This window comes from Arvicola amphibius, chromosome 11, assembly GCF_903992535.2.
Source record: "Arvicola amphibius chromosome 11, mArvAmp1.2, whole genome shotgun sequence".
Taxonomy (NCBI): Eukaryota; Metazoa; Chordata; class Mammalia; order Rodentia; family Cricetidae; genus Arvicola; species Arvicola amphibius.
The window spans coordinates 20,289,783-20,303,811 of record NC_052057.2 but is presented as its reverse complement, the minus strand read 5'-3'; the positions used below and the strand labels follow the sequence as shown (position 1 = coordinate 20,303,811).

At 43.4% G+C, this 14,029-nt stretch overlaps 1 protein-coding gene across 3 annotated transcripts in view; it reads right to left on the bottom strand.

Moving 5' to 3' along the window:
* The window catches only part of Clrn1 (clarin 1), a 38,887-nt gene extending 25,061 nt beyond the window's left edge, over positions 1–13,826 (bottom strand). For 2 of the 3 annotated variants that reach the window (XM_038348333.1, XM_038348334.1), the window contains exon 1: positions 13,157–13,826. In XM_038348333.1, coding sequence (XP_038204261.1) covers positions 13,157–13,409 — 253 coding nt within the window. In that variant the 5' untranslated portion in view covers positions 13,410–13,826. Of the gene's footprint in view, positions 1–10,687; positions 10,763–13,156 lie in introns of those variants that run through there. The other variant, XM_038348335.1, reaches the window with a different exon arrangement.
* Positions 13,827–14,029: the final 203 nt, after the last annotated feature.

The window sequence follows — 14,029 nt, the reverse complement described above, 5'->3', positions numbered from 1 at the left end:
AAAAGACGGAAGGAAAGAAGGAAGAAATGTCACAGAGTTTATGAAAATACAAATGAGATAATTTTTTTGTAGCAGCTCTTTGGAAATGTGGAATAATTGCCTAAATAGCTCTTAACTTGATGAGAACAGCAGGGGAGTTGCCCTGCTGACAATTGTGGCACGTGATCGCGCAGTGTGGAGTGTCCACATTTTCCAGTCTGAGAACCAACCACGGGGACTGGGAAGGGGCCATTTGGTCTACAGGTGATCAGATTACAAGTCTTATTCTGGGATCAGAGAGCCTCCACCTCCCACTGTAATCCTTGGATTATGTGAAAAGAATTAAGACAAGCTTTTCATTTTGTAGCTCAATTTTTCTTTTTCTCTCATACCAGGTGGGTGGCTATTACTATTTTTAAATATGCTGGCATTTTGGCTTTCTCGTGACCTACCTGATGCCTGTCACACATTTTCCTCGTCATCTGATATGCTGCTTCCACTCCTGTTTCTACTTCCTGTGGGCAAGGTTTTGGACACTCTCTGCAATGGCTCGTCTAAAACGATCTTCCTATCAATAACAGATGGCTAATGGGACCCCAGTGAGGCTCTTTGGAAGGACCAGTGGCTTTGCACAGCGGGCAGACAGATGTGGATCAAAATGTTAGCTTTGTTTCACCTCATGTGATTAGGGAACATGTCTCGGATCTTCTGCCAACTTCTGCAAACTGGGTGGTTTCACTGACACAGACAGGTGGGGGTGAGGAGCCAAAAACTATTCTAGCAGGGCCAGAGCTGGCTCTTTGGCCCAAGCAGCTGGACCTGTAGCTGGTGGGCAGATGTGCAAAGAAAAAATGTCTCTACGACAGAGAGGTAAGTGCACTCACTCCTTTTCTCACCGGAGACTCGCTCCCAGATTGTTCAAGAACACGTACAGTTTAATGACTGAAAGCCAAGGATCCCAGTCTGCCTTTGACCAGAAAAATCTCCAGGATGTAGAAAGCTAAATACTGCTTCTCACCCTCTTTTGAACTCAGTTTTGGCCTTTTGGTCCCAGTTGCTGGCCCCTCTCCTGACTACCATCACTCTGGTAATCCTCAATCTTGACAGTATATTGCCATCACCTGGGGAGCCATTAAACCCACCCAACATGGCAGCCTCTGCCCCACAGAGGCAGATCCAATAGCCCTGGGATGGAGCGTTGGCAGCATCTGTTGTTTTAAAGACTCCCCAGGTGATGCTAAGCTGCATCCAGGTTCATGGACCACTGACACTGATCTAACAGTGTGGGTCTTGTCAGCCATCTTGCCTTCATGTGCCAGATGTGGAAGGCAGATAATGCCATCTGTGAGACTCTGGGAACAGAGGCAGCCTCTGATAATGATGTCAGCAATGACAAGCAACGTCTGCTCAGATGAAAGCCTCAGAGGTAGCCTCAAAGGTTCCGCCTTTCCTCTCAACTTGTCCTTCTCTGCATAAAAGACATTTTTATTTTTAAAGGCCCATTTGGCTTCATGGTGCTCAGCTATTCACTTTTCTTGAAAGAGAATCAGAGGAGGGGAGATTTCTTTCTTTTTACAGAAATGCTCTTGATCCGGCTTTCCCCTCAGCTCATCGTCAGCCAGTCATTACGAACATCGGGTAAGAAATATCCCTACATAAGCTTCATGCAGTCATCTTCCTTAGCATCACCCACAAACTCACAGCCAGGTATGGAGCCAAGCTCCTGATGGCTATGTGGTCAGACGGAATGAAATCCATGACCCCATACTCAAAAGGAGGAGACATGATGGTATCACAGAACCATTTGAAAATGATATTTCAAGCACCTCACCTGACTCTTTCTCAGCTCAAGTGCATCCAGCTGGCTCAAGCCTACCTGCAGGCCATCCACCATTGAGTCCCAGTCACCCAGGGTGGTTTACGGGTGACAGCTGCTTTGGCACGTATGTGTCTCTGATAACAGAACCCAGTTAATGGCTCTGAACCTGCAGGGGTATAGTCACACTGGAGCAGTAACTTCTGAGAATGACTTTGCTGCATTATGACTTCCTGAGATAGAGCAGAACACCAGCCCTGAATAAATCAGTCTATCAGGTACTGAGTTTGCTTAGTCAATCCTCTCGTACCCTGTAATGAAAGTGCCTTCCACCTACCACCCCTATCCTGGGCACTTAGCTGCCTATCTATGAGAAGCAAAGTTCTCCTTTGCTCGGTGCCCAGCTTCATACGATGGGATCACATGACTGAATGTTGGCGGCTTACAAGGCCTGACAATGATGAAGAGTTTCTGAATGAGTAGAAATTAATTCAAAACCAAATGTGTGTAGTACATCTCTGAGGTGTTTCCAGCACAACCCCAGGTGGCATGACATGGCTTTCATTTCGGCCTTGGTTCTGATTACACAATGAGCACCCTTTGCATTGCGCAGGCTGTTAAACTACACAATGACAATGCACACTGCTGGGAACGCCGGGGCTCAGTCCAGACTATCGTGTGCTACGAACTGCCACGTCCCCACTGCCCGTAGGGTTCATCTGCTCGACTAAACACAGAACGGTTGAATTATGGACAAGGAAGGCTTTTTAGTATTCTCCTACCATCATCTTTCAGCATGAAAGGATCAAATTAATTTGTCTTTGGATTGGATTGTGTTAGAAGGCTTGATTCTAAAAATCGCTATTTGGGCTTCCGACTTGCGTTTCCAAAGTGTTTGTTAGCTAAATTTCGGCTTGGATTGGAATCGAGTTTCCAACCGTTTCGAGAAACTGCGGTAAACATCCTTCTTCCATTTTGTACTACATGCGTATACGAAGTAGCAATCTCAGTACTGACGATCAGGAAATCAAAGTATCGATCAACTTTGAAAAGTGTTAGCAATGCTCTGTGCCCTGACGCATTAAATATTCAACCAAGACACACGTCTTTATGAAAAAATAAATGATCACATCCATCTCACTATTGTGTGAATTTACTTTCGTTGTTAATAAGTCACAAAATTGTGTATGTACCAAAGAATTGTTTTAAACTAAATGTCTTTATGAGTCATGCTCTGCAGAAATGCTGGAACGGTGTAGCTATGTTATCTACCTGTGCACCCAGGGTCCAGGCTCACACAAAAATGTCTTCAGCAGAAAGGAATTCTGCACAACATTTCTCAAGAAGCCCTAGTAAAGTATATATGAGTTCTTTCTAAAATACAATATAACTTTGTAAAATACAAGAATTTCTAAGGTTAGAATGAACTTTTGTTTATTTAATTTTTTAAAAAAAGAGACTTTAAGCCAGGTGTAATGGGTTTCTGGGTGCACGCCTTTAACCCCAGCACTCATGAGGCTGAGGCAGACAGATTTCAGGGAGTTCTGGGGCAGCCCGGGCTGCACAGTGAGACTCTGTCTCAGAAGAGCATGTGGACTGATGCTCTAATTCTGTCTTGTTGCCCCTGGTTTTCAGCGTGAGTCAGGGGCTGACACCTGGCTCCCTGGTGAAGCGGTTGACTCAGGATGTCTTCTGTTTTGTTAATTGCTGCAGTGCAGCCATTGCTTTAGTCACAGCAATGAATTAGTGGCCACACCATAAAGACTTCAGCTAGTTCAACAGTGTCCTCAGATGTCTTTGCCTTAAACCTAAACTGTGGACAGGTAATTCGTAGCTCAAAGTGTCAGCTGAAGCACATGACCTGTCCGATCTTCATTATCAAACAGGATTGGCTTGTTTTATCTTCCAAAGCTCAAAAAACCAGCGTTCGGATAGTTAGAGATTGCATTAAAGCAAGGAATGAACTGAAGAACAAGTTCTTGTGAGGTTTCAACATCATGTTAAAGAGGAGGCCAAGAGATGTGGAAGGCCTGCCCCAGTGTGAACGCCAAGCACCGCAGAAAAACAACAAAGGTTAAAAAAACCCCACAAACCAAACCAAACAAACAAAAACAAAAAACTATAAAAAAAAACAACTCTCTGTATCTTTTTGTTGTTTCTCTTACCAAAAGATGATTCAAAACGTCTTTATCACCTGCACAAGAAACTGGAATCCAGGTCTGCTGCATGCTGGCTCTTATATGATCTGGGGAATATTTTGTGATATCTCAATGCTTCCAGCCCCCCATATTTGACCAAGAGAACTGACACAGCAATAGTAGTTAGCTAGACAGATAACAGGTATTGAGGAGGGACACCCTCCCTCCCAGCAAACTTTGAACACTGCCTCCTGTTTCTCTGAGGACCCCAGAAAGAGAAGCCCTGCTTTAGGATTTAAATCACCATATGAGAGAGTAGAAGTGTCTAGACTTTGTTGAGACCCACGAAGTGAAAGCTTATTCTTCCTGGTCAAAAATAGTGATGACCTCTGACCCTCAGTAGAGGCATGGCATTCTGAACTTCTCCAAAGGTAAGTCCATCACATACTATTAGTGCCTCCCTTGAGGAAGTGGCACTTGCCAATCACCTGGTCAGGGATCTAACTTCCCCAGGAAATCTGACTCTCCTGAAGACAGAGAAGACTAATTATCTCCTTAGTGAGATAATGTACTTCCTCCAGAAGATGTGAGCCGCGCTTCCCCTCTTACTTTCCTATCTCTTTTTCTTTCAGGTAATAACCAACAAGCAACGCGCATCCCTCCTCTGATACTCTGGCCTTTCTCTGAAGCTCCCCTCTCGCCTTCTACCATCCTGGGGCTTGCTGACCTCCGTTGCTAAACCTGCCTGCTCTCTGGAAGCCATGACCTTTTCTTTTCTCCTCTCTCTCTTTTCTCCTGGTAAGAATCAAGATTTATGCCTTGCCTACCCTGTTGATTGTCCAGAAAATTCTCAAAAAAAAAAAAAACTGACCTTGAATGTTAAATCTGGGTTTATAATGAAGAAAAGAAAAAAAAATACCTGTTTCATTTCACTGCGTTTAGTACATTATTTACTCAGTAAGAATTAACTGCATGAATCCCATGTTATACTGTTCTGGTTATACCAGTCGCTCTTTAAGAAATATATTCAAGCTGGCAGTGGTGGTGCACGCCTTTAATCCCAGCTCTCAGGAGGCAAAGGTAGGTGGACCTTCGTGAGTTTGAGGCCAACCTGGTACAGAGCAAGTTCCAGGACAGCCAAGGCTACACATAGAAAAACCTATCTTGAAAAACAGACAGACAGACAGACAGACAGACAGAAAAAAGAAAGAAAGGAAGTGAAAGGGGGAGAGGATTGTAGACATACATAGAAAGTACTTGACACCTATATTTACTCAACAAATGGGTGCTGAACTCACATTTTTTTTTTCTTCTGAGATGTCTGCAAGAGCTCAGAGAAAATAAAGTCACTTTCAGAAGTTAAAAAGGAAAGCAGAGAGATGGGAGATCACGAAGCCACCCTCACTGTATTGTTTTATCTATGGTTGCTTCTCTGAGAGCTTTTCATCCTGATCCACAGGTTGTGTGCTGTCGTGAGGATGCTGGAACGGAAACTGGGTCTTCTGCAAGAGCAAACAAGGGCTCTGTGGCGTACCAGGGCTTGGTCCAGACATCCATTTAGGATCATGATTATGCTAACTGACAGGAGCCAGGCACAAAAAGACAAGTGCTACATGGTCTCACTCATATGCAGAATATAAAAAAGTTGGCTCCTGTGGTGGTCTGAATGAGAATGGTCTCCATTGCCTAGTATGTTTGACTGCTTGGTACCCAGTTAGTGAGCTTGTTTGGGAAGGATTAGGAGGTTGTGTCCTTGTTGGAGGAGGTATGTTGCTTGGGGGTGGACTTTGAGTTTCAAAAGACCCATGCCAGGGACTAGCTAGTGTTTCTCTCTCTTTTTTTCTGCCTACTGTCTGTGGATCAGGATGTAAAGCTCTCAGCTATAGCCACAGTGCCATGCCTGCCTGCCTGCTTTCTGCCATGATGACAATGAACTAATCTTTTAAAAGTGTAAGGCAGCCCCAGTTAAATGATTTCTTTAGAAGAGGTGCTTTGGTCATGGTGTCTCTTCACAACAACAGAAAATTAACAAAGACAGCCCTATAGGACCTGAGAGGAGAATGGTGCTTACCAGGGAATGAGGTGAGCGAGGAGATGAGTCTGATTGAAGGGTGTGAGACTGTTAGGTGGGCTCAGGAAGACCCCACTGTGCTGGTGCATTGATGTAACTACAGATAAAATAACATACTAGAGATTTCCCAAAGCTGCAAAAAGGATTTGGTAAATTTTCCCCATAGAGAAATGGTAAATGTTTGGGGGAAATGGATATGGTTATCTCCATTTAAACGTTACATATTTCAAAGGGTTTATATATGTATGAGAGATGGCTCAGTGGTTAAGAGCCCTTGTGCCCTTGCAGAAGACCCCCGGTCCAGTTTCCAACATTCACTCAGCAGCTTACAACTATCATAGCTCTAGTTCCAGGGGATTTGACCTCCAGACACCAGATATGCACATGGTGCACATACATACATGTAGTCAAAGTATTCACAGATATATATATATATATATATATATATATATATATATATATATAGTCTAGGGGGCTGGAGAGATGGCTCAGAAGTTAAGAGCATTGCCTGCTCTTCCAAAGGTCCTGAGTTCTATTCCCAGCAACCACATGGTGGCTCACAACCATCTGTAATAGTGCCCTCTTCTGGCCCGCAGGTATACACACAGACAGAATATTGTATGCATAATAAATAAATAAATATTTAAAAAAGAAAGTCTAAAGTCTAAAGAAGTTACATATATCAAACATTCATTTGGGACTTTAAAATAGGTTACCATTGTAGGTAAATAGTTAAAAAATAAGTTTTAAGACAGGCATAGTGGTACACACCTTTAATCCCAGACAGCAAATCTCTGTGAGTTTTGAAACCAGTTTGGTCTACGTAGTGAGTTCCAGGACAACCCATTTTCAAAAACAAACAACAGACAAAAAAGTTTTTTTAAAAATAGCCCTAAAAACCAAATATAGTGAATCATTATTTTATTCCTAGCACTCAGGAAACAGAGGCAGGCAGATCTCTATGAGTTTGCAGTCAGCATGGTCTAGAATTTTAGGTTTGCCCACCACACCTCCACAAGAAAAATCAAACAAACAAACTAAAAGAACAACACCCTCCACCTCCAAAGCAGTAGCTTCTCATCCACATCCTTTCCTTCTAGATTCTCTGGCGACAATAATTGCCCAGCTGTCCAGTATAGGGATGATTTAGATGACAGGGAGGCTGGGATCCAGCCCTTTTATGCCCTAGCCACATGGCTGAAATTCTGATTCCTAAACAATGCTGATTCTGCTGGTCTTTTGATAAGGAAAGGGAGAAGGGTGCAGTGAGGGTCAGGGGAAAATGGATGCTTGTCATTTAAAAAGTATTTCCCTGACATTTCCCAATGCTTACAGAATAACAGGCAGAAACCTCTTCTGGGTAAAGATACCTTTGAAATGTTAAGCAGAGTGATTTTTTTTTTTTTTTTGCTATTTTCAGTATAAGAAATTAGATTGGGGGAATTTTTCATGGAGGACAAACTAGGGAATCTACAGAGAAAAAGAATGAAAGAGCACCTCCCCGCTTCTCAGCCTTCACTGTTGTGGTTCTGTCTCTTCGCTGGCTCAGGTGTGTGTCTGGGCACTGATGAGCTCGGCTGCTCTCAGAAACCCATTCACCCATTGCTGCTCAGCTCCAAAGCTTCCCTTTCTTCACCGGATCCTTCTTCAACCTGCTGCTTTCCACACAAGAAAGTCCAAAGAGTGACAAAAAGCGAAAGAAAAGAAGATCTCCTTGATGGAAGAAACGAGCCTGGGTCCTGACACGTGGGGCATAGTTCAGAACACTTCATAAAAACTCGGCCAGAGGAAGGGCTCACAGAACTCCCTGCTTCTAAAAATGGTGGCTGAAATCTGCCAGTCAGGAAGACATCAAGTGACAGAGACTAGAAAGGCTGGATGGATAATTTCACTGATCCTCCAAGGACCTCATCGAAACCAGCAGATCTTTGTGTACATCATAGAACATTCCGATTAAAGAAATGTTTCAGAAACAACCCAGTTCCGCCTCCATTTTTACGACAGAGAAAAGAAACGGGCAATGTCCGCGCGCCAAGAGCCTGAGCCTCAGCCGGTGGCAGAAATCCATCTCCAATCTAGGTTGCATGACTCCGATAGAGTCCACTAAACAGCTGTGAACCCATTTTGTGCTATGCTCTCTCTCTGCTTGATGCCCCCAGTTTGGGGGGTGGGGCTCCCAGGAGCACTCTGAATCCCTCCTCTCCCGGGATTAGGCTCTCTGTGCAGAGCAGTAGAATGTGCACCCCAAATTCATATGATAGATGTGAAATAGGAGAGGAATGACGAAGTAAGGAGGGGCAGAGGCTGTTTGGCTGAGAGAAACCTAAGGTTGTTCCTTCTCCCGTATCTGTTCCAATTCATTACTATTGTTTCAATGGAAAGAAGGAAGGTGTATGTTTGCCGGACTGGTCATAGGTGCATGAGTCTAGATTAAAACATCTCCAATCTAAAAGACAAGGGGGCTGTGCATTCTGGGTAATGTGCAATGGTTCCTTCCTCCCATCAGGAAGACTTAGACAAGCCACGCAGGCTTCCTCTCACAGACTCTTTCCTCAAAGCCATGTTGCAGAGGAAGGGGACAGGGCAAGGTTTTCGTTAGTGGGACATGAAAGCCTCCAGCTCTTCCAGGAAAGACCATTGGAAGGCTGTAGGAACGGTGGATGGGATGAACCAGCTAAGACAAGGGACACACTTGTAAGGGATAGAGTGCCAGTTCTCATCATGGTCACAACGACCCCCAAGTCTCAACTATTCTATACCATGATATGTTCGTGAAGTCACCTCTTGTTCACAGAGGTAGTTTAAGTATACACCCTGCAACTGAGTCACATACCTCATTTGGTGTAGGATCTCTGCTGTAATCTGGGTCACACCCCTTATTTGGAACAGGATCTCTGCTTCTAAGATATGAAGTACACTGGCTCTGTCAAGGCTTTAACAAAATTTCAATCACAGAGCCCAAATTAAAATATTTTCGAAGTATGACTAAAGTTGGCAGCTGGGATGCATGATTGTTAAATTCCTATTTTTTATATATCAAAAAAAAAGAAAACTCCCATATGCTTTTACCAGCTCATTGAACTGTGTTGGCAATGAGCAGATCAGTATATATCTAGGAATGACTGATTACCATATGATTCTTGAATATCATATTTTGATAATGTTCTGTAGTGGCTTTCAAAACCAACAAAACAGAACACATGCACCATATGCACGAGAGAGAGAGAGAGAGAGAGAACAGAGACAGAGAGGAGAGAGACAGAGAAACAGAGACAGAGAGAGAGGAGAGAGAGAGAGGGGAGAGGAGGAAGAGAGGAGAGAGAGAGAAGCGAGGGAGGCGAGAGAGCTCACAACTGGCAGCTTCTGTTTTGACGGCCGCACTGGCATTCAAACATTATCATTAAAATTTTACAGGTGATGTAAGATGAAGCACTGTATCAACAGTTGTGTTGCCTTCAAAGGCAAACATTTTCTCATTATAATGAATGAATCATGGTTAGGCAGCAATGCTAGTGACCTCTAGTAAATGAACCTGCTCTGACCCAATAGACAGATGAGAATCAGCCTGCGTAAATGAGGCAGAAGTTTTCCCAGCGTAACTTTGCACGCTACAGGGCAGATTCTTGGTATAATGAGACGAGAAAGCAAGGTCGGTGGGAACACCTAATAGAAACAAACATCACTGCACTGCCAAACTCCTCCTCCTCTTCGTCATTCTTCGTTCTCATCTTACGCCAGATGTAGAGGCTTTGAAAGTGACACAAGCACAGAAAAACCACACACAGAGACTCGTCCAGCAGAGCCAAGCAAAAGGTCATTTAAAATATTGACACTGTCAATAGTCAATTCATTCGGAGTAAATCACCGTCTGAATCTATGCTGTACAATGGAGCAGCATTAAAGCAAGCACTTGAAATGTGGCCAGTCCTAATTAGCTGTGCTATGTAAACATACACCAGGATTCGGCTGTACAAAAGAAGTAGAAAGATATAAAACATTTCAATGGTTTTTATATGCATTATATGGATTATCTGTTTACACAATAGTATTCTGGATGACTAGTTAAAGAAAATTATTAAGCGATGCTCACCTTTTCCTTCCTTCCTCCTTCCTTCCTTTCTTCCTTCCTTCCTTCCTTCCTTCTCTTTCTTTCTTTCTTTCTTTCTTTCTTTCTTTCTTTCTGTCTTTTTTTTTTTTTTTTTTTTGCTAATGTGGCTAGCAGGGCTTATGTTGTAACTCTGTCGGTCAATGATGATCTAAGCAAAAAGTTAAGACTGAGGCTCAGTGGTATAGTATTTGCCGACCATGCGCAAGGCCTAGAGTTTAAATCCCCAGCACAAGAAAAAGTCTAGACAAGCAGAATACAGGTAGAAATCCAAAAGAATTGAAATAGGAATCTATAGCAGCTGATGGTACCATGACAACTAGCCCCAAAGTGATTGATACTTTGATAAGTTATTGTTTCCATACCTCCTCTACTGGAGCGCTTCTCTAAATCCCAATATCTGCTTGATAACTTTCTAAAGGAGTGCTAAGAAGCGGAGGACTCTCTGGGAATGGTTGTGTTCAGATTTTTATTTGGACTGTAGAAACGGGGACAGAGCCACATCTCTGCAGGCTCCAGAGGCTGCCAGCACTGCTCAAGGGGAGCTTCTGCTGGGATGCCAGGGTGAAGCCACTTACCGTTTTTATAGTAGCAGGATTTCCACTCAACCATCTAGAGCACCTATCAGAAGGCTCTCTTCTTAGAAGCAAGTTGATGAAACACTCTTGACTGGGTACATAGGGCATCTTGAATGAGACCACATGACCCATACGCTACACCGTGATGGGGGTGGGAGTGTTTCAGAAGCATGTTCAAAGGGAGTTTCAACACTCCGAAGGATGTGTGTTTAAGTGTATTAACAGTGTGCTTTTTTTGAGAATTCCGTGGAGGTTATTGATTGTACATTTTCCTAATATTCCTTCTTTTACTGAAGTAGATTTTAATTTTATTTATTTATTGCTTAGGCAGAAAAAAAGAGACATCATCTGCCTATTTCTCTGGAATTCACCAAAATAAATGAAGTTTTAACATGTGTGTTTCCATGTGTTATTTGTGTTTACTTCATATGTATATCGTAGAGTATAGAAAGGGCTGTCATCACAGAGAAATCAAAAATGTAAGCGTTTCTTCACCATGCTGGGGAGAAACGCACAGGCCAGCCAGGAGATCAAAGCGATTTGTGAGATGGCTTTGGTATAGCAGAAACCCTGCTGGGCTTTGCTAGTCCTCGTAGAGGACTTGATTAGAATAACTTCCCAGGCAAGGCCACCGCAAGAGATAGCTACGAAAAGTAGACCCCGGACCGTAAGAACACATACGGCTGTGGGTCCCGAAGGAAAGCAAGGCGAAGCAAATGGAGTACCTCGTATGCAGCACGTGCTAAGAAAACAGCGTGCTGCGGCAGAAAGTCAGGTTTACCCCTCCTTCACTGTCAGAAACACAAGGCCTCCGGGATCATTCCCCGTCATTTCCCGCTTTTGTCTGACTTCCTTTGTGAGAAGCTTTATTCAGCCCGTCGGTGACTCAACGCTGAAATCATCTCACTCATCTATTTTCCTCTTTTATTTTTTTAATACAGTTGCAAATCACACAGTATTGGGCTTTGTTCGCCCTCTGACCCCCGCCTCCAAAGTGCGCAACCCTCACAGCCCAGTTATCTTAATGAACTAAAGCCGTTCGGAGAAAGTAGCTGTATCCACTTCATCAAATCCAGCCGCTGATAATTTCTGGAAAAGCGGAAGACTAATTCTCAGGGGATTTTCTGGGGCCCTATGAAAATTCCTGTCACTCTGTAGCCTACGTGGGCTGGGGGTCGGTGCCAAGTGGCTGCTTACAAGATACATGGAATGTTGCAGAAATATAAATGGGCCAGGGCTGAAATTTAATTAGACACTGCATATGTTAATAATAAATTCAATTAATTTCACCTTCTGCCTATACTGGAGGAGAAAAGAAGCTCAGGCAAAAATAATAATTCATCTTAAATGCCTCAACTGGGAGCCCCTTTCCTGAAGAGTAATTTACTGACTGTGTCTTCATAAGATTGCTCCGAACCAGCCCTTTGAAATAATAACAACTTCTGGATGTGTGTAGCGAGAGATACAGCAAAGGACTGCTTATTAATTTTCATTTAATGAGCTGCCCATTCTCATGGTAATTTTAAAAAACTTCTCAAGATAAACATGTTACAAATGCCGTGGCTAACACTTCCATTTGGCAAAAATTGCGACAGAAGATATCTCCTGTTCCCTACCTGAGTTGAAGGTCAATCCGCTGCCAGTTTTCTGTACACTTGGCATGCATTTATGACAGTTATCTCGTCAGATCGTTTGAAAACGTTTGTAGCCAAGAAATTCCAAATTGGATAAAGATGAAAAGAGTAATTCTCAACAGCAAGGGTTTTAGCGGTGCCGGGCAGGGCAAGGAGCAAAGTCATGGGAAAAGGGAAAAGCAAGAAAATGGGGCCTTTTTTAAAGGACAAAAGGCACAAAGATTGTTCCTTACAGGGGTCCCATTTCCTCAAGCAGCCTTTGTATCTAACAAAGATGCCACGCCATCTTGCATAATTAGTAATACTTGGAAATCTTAAGGGTTATACTTTCATTTTCAAAGAGATCGATTAGATAGATAGATATATAGAATGATAGATGAGAGAGAGAAAGAGAGAGAGAGAGAGAGAGAGAGAGAGAGCGTTCCATGGTCCATGGTGCGCATGGAGGGCAGAGGCTGACTTGGGGAGCTTGGTTTTCTGTTCCCATCATGCAGGTGCCAAGGATAGAACTCAGATCATTCGTCTTGGCATCATATACCTTAATGCTGAGTCATCCTGTCAGCCCTTTTAAAAGGTTATGCTTTCAAAAGCTTAACTTCGTAATAACTAATTATTTGTGACCATAATAAAAATATCAAGAATAAAAACTTAATAAGAATTTTTCAAAAAGTAAGAATCAAGGAAGACGTTACTTAGAGCCGTAGGTATTTCAAATGGCCCATGGTGGCTTGAATAGTTTTGTAATAGACAGAGTAAGAGCCTCTACACATGTCTTTGCAAGAGCAGAAAGAGTGTCCAGAAAGTATTGAATAATTCAGGCGCAACTGTTACTCACATGAGAACCGGAAAGGCCTTGCTCCTAACCCACATTGCCTTACGCCTTCTCCGTGGAAAAGCCCATATTGCATCTCGCCCATGAACTTGGTCAGCTCCTCCCCTGTGGCGTTGACAAGCAGAGCCCCCGTTTTGCAGAGGATAGTGGCTTTAATCCACAGTGGGGTCCCCACTGCTGTCACGACTCCGAGAGCACAGAGGAAGCTCAACACACCGGCCATACAAAAGATGATTTTCTTCTGCTGGTTCGGCATGACGAGAAATGGCTTTGGTGAGGATGCAATTCAAAGCCAAGAGCTTTGTAAGCATCAAGAAGGAACTGCCCCTTCCGCATTTATGACAAGAGCTAAAGGGACTAGCTGGAAAAGCAAATGTCCCTCCTCACGGCGGCTCCACCAGGCAGAATGCCAGTTCACTAACTGTCCTTCCTCACCCACCATGGGCTTTGCTCCTCTTCTCCGGCTTCTCTTCCAATAGAAATCTTTGGGTTAAGAATTTGTAGAACAAAAACTCTTTCAAAGTGCCTTCAAGATCCCCTCTCGCATCACTTGCTAAGAAAGGTCTAGGGTAACAGATGGAGTCCTCTGTGTAACTTGAGAGAAGCCTCCCTTCCTCAGCCTATTGTCTGATTGGCTGAGCTGAAGCCTACAGAAACATGCTTGGCTCCTAGGGCTAGGTTTGCAGCAATGTGAGAGGTTCACGTATTGACGAGACTTTATTTCTGGGTTTTGTTTGCTCTTAGCAGTGGGAGAATGGGAGCTTTGGCTCATGTAATAGTAATGAATTGATTTTGAAAATGTTTAATTTTAGTCAGATGAAACATGGCATAGCATTGGGTTTGGTGTAGACACAAGATTCCAGAACTACACGGGCC